This window comes from Canis lupus, chromosome 19, assembly GCF_011100685.1.
Source record: "Canis lupus familiaris isolate Mischka breed German Shepherd chromosome 19, alternate assembly UU_Cfam_GSD_1.0, whole genome shotgun sequence".
NCBI lineage: Eukaryota > Metazoa > Chordata > Mammalia > Carnivora > Canidae > Canis > Canis lupus.
In genome coordinates, this window is record NC_049240.1 from 19,699,114 (window position 1) to 19,713,407 (window position 14,294).

A 14,294-nucleotide genomic window follows, 5' to 3' on the forward strand; every position below is an offset into this window, starting at 1 on the left:
TAAATTAAGCCGAAAAAAGTGTTCAGCCTAAACAAAAGGAAAATGTACTTCCCTTTTGAATTTTTCTTGTAGAGAGGAACATAAAACATTAGAGCAGCCTGAAAACTATCAAATTTGAGTAATAAATGCAAAAAAATGGGTAAGAAGATTTTCAACTTTAAGGTGTTCGATATAGACAGATTTCATCCTACCTAAATATGTGTCAAAAAATAAGATGACTTTCTAATTAGAGGTTGTTCTGTTGCTCATCTAAAAATGAGAAATAAATATCAAAAAATATAACCAAAAACATTAAGATCAGACTAAGATTAGTCTGAGAGGATCTTGAATTTTAAGGCAAAAATCAAAGCACAGATTCTGTTAGCTGAACCCCTAGGGGTCAAGTGTCATCTCAACTTTTCATTACCAACAGAAAGCATTTATTAAAATCCCAAGGCTGAGTTCAATTATTATTAATTAATTTTTATTATAACTAAAGCCTTTCACTTATTTTTGTTTGAGTCATCTTGAGATAGCATAGTTCTTTACATATGTTTGTTAATCTGGAGATAATCGCCTGTTAAAATTCCAAGGTAATTTCTTTGTGGTCAAGAGTATTTAGATTTATTGCAACTGCTTAATTTTTTTTATATTTTATTTTTTTAAACTGAAACATAATTAACAGTGTTATGCTAGATTCAGGTGTACAATATAATGATTCAACATTTCTATACATTAATCAGGGCTCATCACTCTAAGTGTACTCTTAATCCCTTTTATCTTTCAATTGCTTACTTTTAATAATAACAAACAATAATAATATTTTGACAGTATAGTCTCTGATATGGCTTCCATTGTTAAAAATTTTAGTGTAGGTCAGAATACAGTCACCTGAAGCATATTTTCTTAAAAACGAAAACACATTCTTAAACTCACATTTTCATGATTATCAGAACAATCAATATTCACAAATAATAACATATATAATAACATTTAGTTTCCATAAAAAATCACTTTCTCTATAGGCTTTCAGTGAGTATTAGATATTAATCAAGATTTAAATTTCACCATATTTATTTAGAACATACTGATAGTCAATCTGATTGTTACTATAGTACTAAATAGGCAATTCTAAAAGTATGGAATAGGCAACTCTAGGCAAGTGTCCTTGAAGTGCAGGTAAATTGTAAAGGGTTTCATATCCAATCTCTTGTTTAATCCATATGTTCTTCCCTTTGAAAACGGGAAGCATTATCCTACTTCACAGATGAGGATATTGAGGGCTCAGAGAATTTAAATAATTTGCCAGAAGTCACAAAGCTAGTTGAGTGTAAGAGACAGAGTTGAACCCACATCTCTCGACTCTTAATCCAATCTCTTTATAATACACATGTTAAGAAAGGTGAAGTCATCATTTAGGGAACCTCAGTGAGGTTCTTCAGTAGAAATCCACACTCTAAGAATAGTTCCCCAAACTAAGCTGGATAAATACCCAGAGTAAGCACATGCTTGTCTTGCTGCAAAATGAGGGACTATTATATGGACAACAAAATCCTCTTTATAGGCTAAGAATTGGCTTTTGGTTGTATTTGGTGAATTTATGAGATATATGCATCATGTGTGATATTGCAATATATATAATCCTAGGATGACCAATTCCATAGTACCAACATACTGGAAGGGATCTTAGCCATTATAATGTCCAATCCTGGCTCATTTCAGAAATCGTGTTAAACACTTCATCCAGAAACAAACATGTTTAGTGACAGCCCTCAGTCAGAATCTTGGTCTCCTGACTCCTGGTTCAGGAACTTCCCCAGTTTCAGTCTTCAGATGTCAGCTTTCCATATAGTAGTGGTGCAGGTGGCCTGATATGATTGAACAATAGAGATTCTGTGATGGCAAAGAATTTTAGTTTATTGCTATAAAACAAGACTTCTTAGAAGGAAATAGATGATAAAAGTCCCCTCATTTGACACCTTTCTCAGAAATATGAAATGGAAAAAAAAAAAAAAAAAAAAAACAACGGCAGTTCTTTTGGGTATTTCTTTCTTTTGGTTTAGCCAAACGATGTATAGCCAAAATCTTTCTAATTCTTAATTTCCCTCAAGCCATTACTGTAAATGAGAGTGGTGTGTAATTTTCGTCTCCTCCAATTTCTTCCACACTGCAATCAAAGGGTCTTAAGTATCTGTGAGATACAGGAATCTTACCTGCTAGAGAATATAAATGAATGAAAACCTAGAACATATGCTTAATTTGTATGACATTATCATATTCTTAAAACCCTTGAACATTTGCCTAATTTTGACTAGAAATTATCTGAAGTATTTTAATTGAGTCTTAGCTTTGTGCTTGTAAATTTAGGTTGTTTTATAATCACCTGAAGTATTTTACAGTTCCCGTTTTTAGGCTAAGTGGATTTCTTTTCTTTTAAAAAATTTTTGAAGGTACAATAACTTTGATAAGGATCTGTGAGGCTAAAGCTTCTTGAACATAGAAACTGGTATAAAGAGTAATTAGGCAGAGCTGCTGTATTATTAGGAAACCATATTCAAGGTTTTCTGTTAAAAATGTTGCAGTTCTTGGGGTGCCCAGGTGGCTCAGTTCTGTTGAGTGTCTGACTCTTGGTTTTGGCTCAGGTCATGATCTCAGGGTCCTGAGATCAAGCCCCATGTCAGGCTGTGCACTGAACATAGAGCCTGCTTAAGATTCTCTCTCCCTATTCCTCTGATCCTACCCCTGCTCTCTCTTTCTCTCTCTCTCTCTCTCAAAAATAAATAAGTCTTAAAAAAATGTTACAGTTCCACGTACAACTAATTGCTGGCATAATTAATATTCTTCAGTTAATTCACTGAATGTTCGTGGAACATTTAGCATATTACAGGCACTGTACTTGGTGCTAGAGATTCAGTATTGAATGAAACAGGTGTAAAATCACAGAATTTGCAGTCTAGTGGAGAAGAATGGTCTTAAGCATATAATCATTCACGCACCAAAATAGGGAAATTACAATTATGATAAATACTACAAAAGGAAGGTGCATATAGTTCTAAGAATATATATTAAAGGAATTTGTATAAAATGGTAAGTCAGGAAAGATTTAGTTTAAGAGGAAGAACAATCTAAAAAGGAACAACTGCTTCAAAGATTATAGCAGAAGGGCACATGGCTCCTTCAAGAAACTAACAAAATTACCTTATGGGTGATAGAGAAGAGGCTGGAAGTTGCTCCTGGATCAATGAGGAGGAGGGAGCATTTTTGGTTATCATGATGATTGGGGGCCTGTGGTGTTAAACATCTTATAATGCTAGAAGTGTTCCCACATGACAAAGAACAATCGCTTCCTATATCCAGTAAGTAATCCATTTAAGACACACAGAGCCCTTCAGCTATGACAAGAACTTTGGTCACTGTAATGGAAAACCATGAAGGTGTTTTTTTGTGGGGGTGGAGAGAGGAGAGATGACAAGGTTTTGAGAAGAAGAAGAAGAAGAAGAAGAAGAAGAAGAAGAAGAAGAAGAAGAAGAAGAAGGAGGAGAAGAAGAAAAACAAAAAAACCCTATGCCTACAATGTGGAGGGCAAATTGAAGGGAGCCAAGGGAAAGAGGCACATGTTAGGATGCTGCTCCAGTGGTCCAGGTAAGAAGGAACAGTATTTATTGCTAGTGTTTTGCAAGCATTGGAAAAAACCTATAAAATGGTTGAAGTTATTTCTTACTGGCCAATATAGTAGACCATTAAGCATAAAGAACACTTCTTTGGCCCTTTAGCTCCCCAATTCATTCTCAAGTTTTGTGTGAGCCACCTAATTCTACTTTAAGGAGAGCCAACCATGGAGACAATAGCATCCATGTTAGACTTCTGCCTTAAGCATTAATCCAATAGTGATTCTGGTCACCATCCCATGCTGACAGTAAATATTTGGCAGTGATAGTCATAGAATTTTAGAATTCAAGGAATATTAGATATAATCTAATTGGGCCTTGATTCTGCAGAAGAGGACTGAAACCTAGAGAAAATAATTACTATGCTTAAGATTTCACATCTAGTTAATTTAGGAATTGGGCCCAGAAAAAAAGTTTCTAATCTGGTGCTTTTTTTATATATATTTCTTTCTTATGAATAATAACAAGAAACTCAAAACTGTTGATGTATCTGCATATTGACATCAAAGAAGCTCAGACTTTGGAAGTTACAAAAAGTTATGAAAAATATACTCTATAATTGCTGGAAGTAAATAGAAATATTTAGAGAGGATTGTGTTTTGTTTGTTCACTTTACTTTTTTTTTTTAATGAATTTTAAAGCCTTTAGGCAGGACATGCATTAACTTGTTCTTCAGAGGTCCTACCATCACGTGCCACCAATTTATGTTAGCTTCCTGACCCTGCAGCGTTTTCCCATTCCTGACTGAACTATTGCTCTTTTTCTAACCTCCACTTAACCAACTCAGCATAGATTAACCATGCTGACCACTCTCTCTGTAAAACATACAGACTGGTACTCAAGGCACACTGAATGCTTGCAGCTAAGGACATTCACTTATTTCTGCCTCCAAAGTTGAGTGGTATGTTACACCAAGAATCGGCCTTTATCGTTCCCCCAAATAATTCATGACAATTTTATTTTTCTTCCAATTACACACTCTAAATAAAATTTATAAAAGCTGATCATGCATGAGAACAAAAAAAGATAAAAGAATTGCTTTTTCTAAGCAAGTTTATTTGAGTTCCTTTGAAACATCCAATAAAGGTGAGTTGCCAAACTTAAATTGGATGTGGGTGAGGCAAATATGAAAGATTGGACGAACAGTATAGAGATCGAAAAGCATTGTTTTCAGATAGTTTCCTAAATGGCTTAAAATTCCAATTCCCTTGTAAAGAAACTAAACCTAGAATTCACAGAGGATTCATTGTGGGCCAGAAAGCCCATGGAGAGTACCATCAGTAGACTCCTACTTGGAAAAGAGAGCTTGCCACTTGATGTGCACCTGGGTATTTTAAGTTAAAATAAAGTATTAATATACTATTCTTCGTGAGTCCCAGCTTTAACCAGTTTCCTGATCAACTACTATCTATAGGTTTCTTATGTGAATGATAAGAAAGCTTTTCTTTTAATGTATTAGACACCAAAATATCATTTCTTTAAAAAAATCAATAAAATCTCCTTAAATGTAAGCATAAGTATGGAAGCATATTGTCTTATACAATATTTATTTTTAAATAAATATTTAAAACATTTATCTTATACCCATATCTATGTTATAAGAATAATAATTTTCATAATGGTTTAGTGCTTACCTAGAACATTCCATCTAAAATGTTTTGAATCTGGTTCACACTTGATTTTGAATTTAGTATAAGTGGATACTGGGATTAAACAGAGGTCTGGTTTATTTTTTTGTTTTTTGTTTGTTTGTTTGTTTTTAACAGAGTTTCTAGGTAAGAATTATAAGTTCTAAATTAGGGACACCTGGGTGACTCAGCGGTTGAGCATCTGCCTTTGGCTCAGGGCATGATCCCACGGTTCCAGAATCGAGTCCCGCATGGGGCTCTCTGCATAGAGCCTGCTTCTCCCTCTGCCTCTCTCTCTCTGTCTCTCATGAATAAATGAATAAAATCTTAAAAAAAAAATAAGTTCCAAATTATATGTCCCAGAGAAAAGAGCCCCTTATATAGATAAAAATTCCTTGTCAGCTTGAAGTTCTTTCTCTTTTGAGTAGAGTTTTCGTGCCTTTGATTACACATATATTTTGGTACCTCCCAATGCTATAGCATAAGTTTGATCAACACAAAAACTTAGACAACGGTAGAAGAATTCTTCGGTAATTTTTAACATGAAGTTTTCAAGGTCTGTAAAATCTATTTTTGCAGAGTTGACTACGGCTGGTAATACTCGTCTTCGTCCTTGAATCTGACTTTAGAAATCCAAGTGTATTAAAAGCTGTCACTACAAATGGCCAAAAGCTCATAAAACTTGGTTTACTTCCAAAAGTTAATTTACCCTCTAAATTTGGGTTATTTTGGAACTGTGGATTGTGTAAACTTCTGCTTAAACAATCAAACAGTTTATGATCTTCATTGATTTACTGAAATCCATCCAAGAATCCAGGACATCTTTCGGTTAAGTTAAACAGAAAGCAACAGCTGTTTCTTGGGCAGAAAAACAACAACAACAACAACAAACAAGCTCTTTAAAAAGAGGGAAAAAAGAGGAGGAAAGGAAGTTTTTAGAAAGGAAGAGGAAGAAGAAAGTAGCCAAAAGATGGAAACAAAGAAATATATTTGCTTTTAGCTTAGAGGATGCTGTCAGCCAGTCAGGTACTCTAACTTCTACAGTCTTTAATTGCAAATCTTTCTGTTATGATTTAAATCCTAAATCTTAAGGTTAAGAGGGGTGAGTTACCCTATCTTTCCTTTATCTTTTTATTGTTCGGTATTCAGATACAGTTTGCTATAATGAAGAGTTGTCATGTTCTGTGTCTAAATTAATTGTCCTATTTATAATCTGTTTCAAATACTTACAATGGTTAGCAAGGTAAAAATGTTTGAATTACACATTTTATAAGATTTAATGAACCATAACCAAAGGTAATTGCAGTGTGCTGCTGGAATTGGCATTTCTAACTGCAGTGTCTGCTGGTTTGTTGTAGCGGCTTCGCTCCTGCCTGTTTTCATGTCTCTACACCACCCAATACAAATTCTAGCAATCCATTCCTTCCCTTTTAGATTGATTTTGTGCTTTTGCTCAGTGAAAAACTATTAATGAGAGGATTTCAGAATTTCTTATCTTACAGTTTCATGTCACCCTGACTTGTAATTAGTGGAAATAATGTTCAGAGACACGCAAATATTTGCTAAGTCTTATGAGACTTCTGAGGTTGTTCATTTTGCCTATGATTAAAACAAATGAGGCACTGGTATTAAGCAAGGCCCTGTGTCCTTGGCTTGATTTTCTTTGCTTCTACTTGAAAGAGATGTCCTTTAATTGCCCAGTGTCCTTTTCTGGTTGTCTTCTTCGTCAACGCTCCGTTGGAAAAATATCTCTATCAGTGGAAATGGATAAGCTATTGGAAGTTATAATATGCCTGGCTATTGGCTTTTCTGATTATCACTATTTAATATTTTGACTTCTATGTAGAATAATAAGTGCAAAATCTCAGCATGTGAAAAGGCTGTTTAGAAAGGAAATACAACATTCAGTAAGCTAATGCCTTTGAGATAATACCAGCTTGTATGTTTTCACTACCTCAGAGGTTTTCTCTCTGAAACTTCAACTATAAAATTCTAAATCTGGAGATTTCCCTCTCCAGATGCTGTTTTGTTTACCACCATAGTTAGTTCAATTAATACAATGTCCTTACCTAAGAAATATACTTTTATGAGTTTTGGGGATGGGGGCATCTGGGTGGCTCAGTTAGTTAAGTGTCCAGATATTGATTTCAGCTCAGGTCATGATCTCAGGATCCTAAAATTGAGCCCTGAGTCAGGCTCTATGATGAGTGAGGAGCCTGCTTGCAATTCTCTCTCTCCCTCTCCCTTTGCTTCTCCTCCTGTTCACATGTGTTCTCTCTAAAAGAAAAAAAAAAAAAAAGGAAGAAAGAAAAAATAGATGATACTTTAATGAGTTTTCACTCATCGTGTAAAATTTTTGTATGTTACTCTTACAATATTTTAGCATTAAAATGAGATCTCCCCTTATTTCAAACTTGAAATTTTGTCTGTATAATGTTTGGATAGAAAACAACAGGGGATCCCTGGGTGGCTCAGCGGTTTGGCCCCTGCCTTCGGCCCAGGGCGCGATCCTGGAGACCGGGGATCGAGTCCGGCGTCGGGCTCCCGGCATGGAGCCTGCTTCTCCTTCTGCCTGTGTCTCTGCCTCTCTCTCTCTCTATGTCTATCATGAATAAATAAAAAAATAAAATTAAAAAAGAAAAGAAAAGAAAACAATAGAAAATCATGGACTGTGAATTCAGATGGCTTGGTATCTAACCCTGGATGAACCATTAATTAGCCAAATCATTTGTCCTCTTCTGGCTTCTGGTTTTTTTCTCTTGCAAAATGATGGTGCCATAATCTTGGATTATTCTCCAAGGTCCCAAATCCTATGATTCTCTGAAACTCCAGAACTCCATGTGTCATTTCAGAACTTCTGTGAAATTAGTACTTTTTAAAAAGTAATTTTAAGAATAATGAAGGCACTTAAGGCATTTTTAAAAAACTTTTCTAGGGGAAGCCTGGGTGGCTCAGTGGTTTAGCACCACCTTCGACCCAAGGTGTAATCCTGGAGACCCGGGATAGAGTCCCACATCAGGCTCCCTGCGAAGAGCTTGTTTCTCCCTCTGCCTGTGTCTCTGCCTTTCTCTCTCTCTCTCTCTCTGTCTCTCATGCATAAATAAATAAAATCTTTTAAAAAATAAAAAAATAAAAAAACTTGCTACAAATTTATTTTAATTAATTAATTAAAATTTTAAAAATCTTCCAGGAATTACAGTACAGGCACTTACTGCAAGTCATTCTTTATCAGGTAGCACCTCATTTGCCTCCCCCTTCGATGCATCTGCAGGCTTGTGTAATATTTCCAGAGTGCCATATAAAGAAACTGGGCACTTTTGCAATATTGCATAGTTAAAAGATAGCCTTACTAGTTGGTGGTCCAATTCCTACAACAGTCCTGAAAGGCATTTGCTTTCATCTAGTAACTGGCTACGATGGTGGTAACAGATGACTTTTAAACAGCTGTCACAAGCTGAAAACAAAACAAAATAAAAAAGCCACCCTCCCACACTATGTACAGACAGCTTGCCAATAGCTGAAACTAATCCTAAGATCATTTTAACAAACAAACTTTTTTTTTTTGCTTATTGTTACAATTAAATAGAAACTCATAAAATTCAGACAAGCTGGCTTCATGTTTCCCACAGGCCTGAACTGCCTGAATTTTCTAATGGGATCACAGCAATTAGTGGTTTCCAGATGCATTTAAAATGTGTTAAGTGCCTGCAGAAGTTGGCTTTTAAAGCATACAGGAGTCTTCAAATGCTTCAATCTCAGGAATCTACCATAAGCCCCTGAAGTACAATGACGTCTATGTCATGTTGGACCAAAGTTGGGTGCTTCAGTTGCAATTAATAGAAAAAATAAAGGGAGAAATGAAAAAAATTCTGTTTTCTTTTTACTTCCTTCTTCTCTTTTAATGGTCACAAACCAGTTCCCTTGTTATCTGAAAAATCACAGAAATAATGATCAACTTTCATTGGAGAAAAAGCTGGAATGAAAGCTGTTCTGAAAAGAAAGTTCTTGGTGTCCTTGGGTTATTAGGACTCCTGGAAAACTCATTTCCAGACTGTGGCTAATTGAACTACAAACATGTCAGTCTGACGACGTTAACAGTTTATGACTCGTATGTTGATATGTCCAGCTTTCATTTACTTGCTCCTGGACAGTTTCTTGCTGTCATGAGACTCTTCTATAACTGAAAGGTTGAGTCTTTATGTTTATACCCAGTGTTTTACCTTTGGCTGAAAGTAGGCAGAAGGCGACTTTGTGGTCTGTTTTCTCATAACTGGCAGTGCTGAAAACAAGACATGAGAATAAAAACATGACTTTTGATGAAAAATGCATTTAACAGGTGGTTTTCTCCTCCAGTCACTGACATGGTTATCTTCCCTTGAGACACATCCAAGCCTCATGTCCTTCATATTTTTTTTCTTTTAGATTCCATGTGGACGACGCATAAACAAAAACGAGAAACACGAAGAGAAACTGGTAATGTTCACCAATCAGCCAGAGGATTCTGAAAGGTAATAATGACATTTTCATTTAGAGGATGTATGCCTCTAATAATAACGTCCTAACCAGAGGACTTCTGCTGTCCACCAAAGATGATGAGTCTGTTAAGAGTAGATGAGAACCTATCTGGATCAAACCATATAAAGTAGATAAGGAAAAGGGGGTGGATAGCAATGTGGACTATTTGAATGTATTTTCTCTTGTTGCTATCTCAGGAGCAAGAATCATGGCAAGTGATGGAGATTTTTATTTATTTTTTAAGTATTTGGTAAATTTCCCTTCACAAGTTTGGATCTTAAGATAATTTCTCTTGAATAGCAGAAATGATCTCCTAGAAAACAACTCTATTTCATTACTAAGGTGGAGCTACATCTTCCCTCCTGAGTTATTAAATCCTTAGCTCAGGGATAGGGTGAGAAATTTACTAAATCCTTTATCAAAGTATCCCAACTTCAGTCACTTTCTGCATTGTGTCCACCCTTTATGGCTTTTCTCAAGCCTCATTCTATTCATTGACCCACATAGGTATTTCTCTGACTTTTTGTTTGGCACCTCTTAGGTGCAAGATATTTTGCTAGCTGCTTGCAGAAGATGAATCAGATACAGACCCCATCCTCCCGCTGCTTGCTGTTCAGATGTAAAAAGCCACATACCTCAGTATAATATACGTTCAGCGTTTGCCTCATAAGTAAGGCACATATGCACTGTTCTGAGAAATCAGAAGAAGGTGAGAATCGAGTTGTGGACATAAAAAAATGCATGAAGAAAGATTTGTTTGGCCTAACTTCTGGCAAAAAGAAGATGGGAGAGAAATGAAGAAAAAAGTAAAGGAAGGAATGTTGCATGCTGAAGGCAGAATATGCACAAAAAATGTCCTCAAAGAAAAGTTGAGGACTTGTGTAGGGGGACCAGGGAGCAGTTCATTTTGGCTCCCACATCTGGCATATAATACAAAACACATCTTTAATGAGAGACGAAATAACCAAGAACTTATTCTGCAGAGCAGTGTTTCTCTGTCTATAAAGACAAAACTTTCAAGTAAAAGTTAACAAGAAGTAGTAAGACTCAGGTTCTTAAATCAGTGTTTCTCACACTAGTGTTCTTATAACCTATAGGGTTGTAGACATATGTTCAGGGTTCTTGGTCTGTGGAAACCTATTCATGAAAAGAGGTCTGTATGTACTTTCAGTATGAGAATCATGACCGTGCACAAGGGGAGCCATTATGAATCTTGAACAGGGGATGGACAATAGGCTAATCTGGCAACAGTGTTTAAAACTGGCAAGGAGGAAGATTAGAAACTTGAACAAATAGAGAAATGTCAATTTCTCCCATTCCTTTCAACCAGTATCTATATCAAGCATTTTAGCCTTTAATTGTATAAATTTAGCATTTTATTTTGTACTACTTTTTCTTATTCTATAACTGTGTTGGGTGTATCAGTCTTGTCTCCTTGATAAGATTTAACCCACTTCAAGAGAAAGAACTTAGCCAACAACAGTATAACCCACTTTAATAGTTGGTCTACAATAAGCATTGATCTATTTCATATAGAGTTTTATAAAATGTAGGTCAAATATAGATTTATATCACAGGAGTACTCTGGGGATTAACCGATTATATTAAGAATCTCTAAGATACTATAGGTATTGTAGACATTGTAGAGGCATAGAATACAGTTTACAATGTTGAACGATTTCTAGAAAGCGATACCCCATTCTCCTTCGGTAGAGCCAAATTTTACCAGTTTAAAAGAGAAAAAAGAAAAGTGAAGCAAGGAAAGGAGAAAGGAGGAAGGAAAGAAGGCAGTCAAATCCATTGTTTCTGTGTTTTGAAGATACATACATCCTTAGCTTTTTCTTCAAGATACCCACTCTGTGAGGAGGTGGGAATTAAGCTCACCCACCCCTCAACCCCACACACACCATTTTCTTCACGTGGAAAATTATAAGGTCTTACTCTGTTGTTTCTTCCTGCAATGAACAGTAATGTTAAGATTCTCTCTGTTTACTAAATGATGAAAATTACACAGAATTTAGTAGTTAACATTTTTTTTCTACAGTAGTAAAAAATCTGTGTTTCCGAGAGAAAGAGAGAGAGAGATAGGTCTTTAACAGTAATTTGAAATGCTCAAGAGATAGTTTTCAGGTTAACCTTTTAAGGTGTATATGACTTGGGGCCCAGAAGAAGGGTGAATGGATGAAGCAGTTACTGCAGTCTGCGTCTTTGTCTCAGGGGAGGTGAGAAAGAAAGAAGGAAAAGGGGAGATGAGAGGCAACAGGGCAACAACAGAATAGTGAGTACTGAGTCATCTTTCTCTCTTGCTCTCCTGACCAGTCTCCTTTTTAATTGAACCATTTTAGATCCTGCATGGGTAAAATTTGCCATCTCTTGAAGTAGTATGTAATGATATTATGGATATTATACCAAGCTTCTTTGCAATGTAGAAGTAAAGAATAGTGGAAACAACTCTGAGCCCAGGAAAGGATTATCAAAGTAAATACAGTATTTGATGGTTTTTATATCCTTCTTTAACAACATCTCAAAGCATATTGTTTAAAAGCAGTCCCATTCAATATATAATGATCCTGGGGTCATCCTTGTTTTGAATGCAAGCTCCTCATCTTAATTCTTCTAACGTGGATGTTTTCCTGTCTTAACATTTATTTTAAGAAATATGAGTATTTTTAAGTGAATTATGTGTTCAGAAAATTATAACGTAGCAAAGAAAATACTATGATTCATTATAGCCTCAAGTAGAGGTAATCTCAGAAGGATAGAATGAATGTTAAGTTCTCATGAAGTGCCTCTTTTACCTAACATTAAACTATTCATGATACCACTTATTCATTCAACTTATTCATTCAACTTATGTATTAAACATGATTGAATACAATCTCAGTCATTCATTGCCTTCTGGGAACAATGTACTGGTTTTAGATGCATTTCAGGAGCTCCTGTGTCTTTCCCCATATTCAAAGTACTCAAATGTCTTTACGCAAAACATTGGTGTACTTTAAGAAAATAAAGCAATAGTTGCTGGGTTAAGGTTTTTTTTTTTTTTTTTTTCTATATGAATAGTACACTCCCATCCAGATGCAGTATTTGGCAGCCAAACAGCTGCTGGCTATTAAATGTCCCTTAAAGTTCCATTTTTTGCTCATAAAGGGAAGAAAAGTGTAGGGACGTTTATGGGGTGACAGGCAGATGTTTTTGTTGGAGCAAGACTGTGTATGTGGTAAGAGAAAACTAAAGTGATCTCTTTTATGATATCATCAGCATTTTTACAATTCTTTTGGCCTCTTTGTTTTTAACTTCCTTCTTACCTGACCTTAAACTATTTTGGAAAGGTGGACTAAAAGGCCGTTTATATAGTTGCTGTCCACGTTGTAGAGAAGTTAATGGTACCATCTACTTTCTCAGACAAAAATTATTTTCTGTCCATTTAGATTGTTTCCTCAGCTAGAAGAGAAATTGATTTTGAAGTGCTGAGTATTTCTAATGACTCACAGAACATCACAGTTCATCATAATTTTTTCTTATAAGTTTTACTAATTCTTAGTCATGATTTAAGTAGTTTCAATATTAAAGTTCATGAAACAAATTTGTCAGTTTTTCATAAATTATAGATATTCAAACTAATAAACATCAAAGTCATATTGGACATCTGGACAATAGTCTAATTAAGTGTTTTCTCTTTCCGAAAGAAGAAGGTGGCATCTCAATGATGTGTTTATGTGTAATACATTAAATAAAATTAATTTTTATTAGGTGGATTAAGTCACAGAGATTTAAGACAGGGAATTTTTGGAAAACTTGTGTTCTCAGCCAGACTCTGCAAAGCAAGCACATCTGAGAAAAACCTCTTCCATGTAAACAACACCCATGGGATAAACACAGACTTCATTTTCTGAGGCCTCACTTACACAGAATACCTAAAAAGATATCTAGAGTAGATCTTTTGTTCTGTCTGTTTTTAATACTTGATGCCTGCACAAACTCTTTGATTCAATGCAACAGTCACTTGTAAAATTCCTACTATGTGCTAAGAAGTGGTGGGGAGATGTTGGTGGAAAGAATACCAAATTAAAATTCTCCAAAGCATCTGCTTATCAGTTTTCTGGGAAGGACTGGTTCTGCCTCTCAGCATGAAATTTGTGTATCTGGAGGCTGTATCTGCCAGCTTTTATCTCAATAGAAATGTCTTTGATATGAACTGTGGTGGGACAGAGCTTGCTGGGCAGGTCACAGACAACATGCAGTCAGCTGAATGAGTTATATAGAAGTCTTCTCTTTCTGTGTGTGCCAACACTTAAGAGTTGCCTTTTTTGCTGAAGGCTTAAGAATTTAAGCTAAAGGCATCTCCTCCAATGTGTTAATTAAATACACAGACCCTTCTAAGGCAGTGCAGTCAGTTTTCATGGCTCAAACTTGATAGAGTTTGAGCCAAGTAACATGATGGAAGATACTGCATTAGCAAAATTTAAGTTTTCAGGGCAATTTGGAAATAACAAATTCATGA

General features: G+C 35.6%; 1 protein-coding gene across 2 annotated transcripts in view; it reads left to right on the forward strand.

Moving 5' to 3' along the window:
- TNIP3 (TNFAIP3 interacting protein 3) overlaps positions 1-14,294 on the forward strand; it is a 102,950-nt gene that overhangs the window by 5,307 nt on the left and 83,349 nt on the right. For both annotated transcript variants that reach the window (XM_038564764.1, XM_038564765.1), the window contains exon 2: positions 9,698-9,783. In XM_038564764.1, coding sequence (XP_038420692.1) covers positions 9,698-9,783 — 86 coding nt within the window. The remainder of the gene's footprint in view (positions 1-9,697; positions 9,784-14,294) is intronic.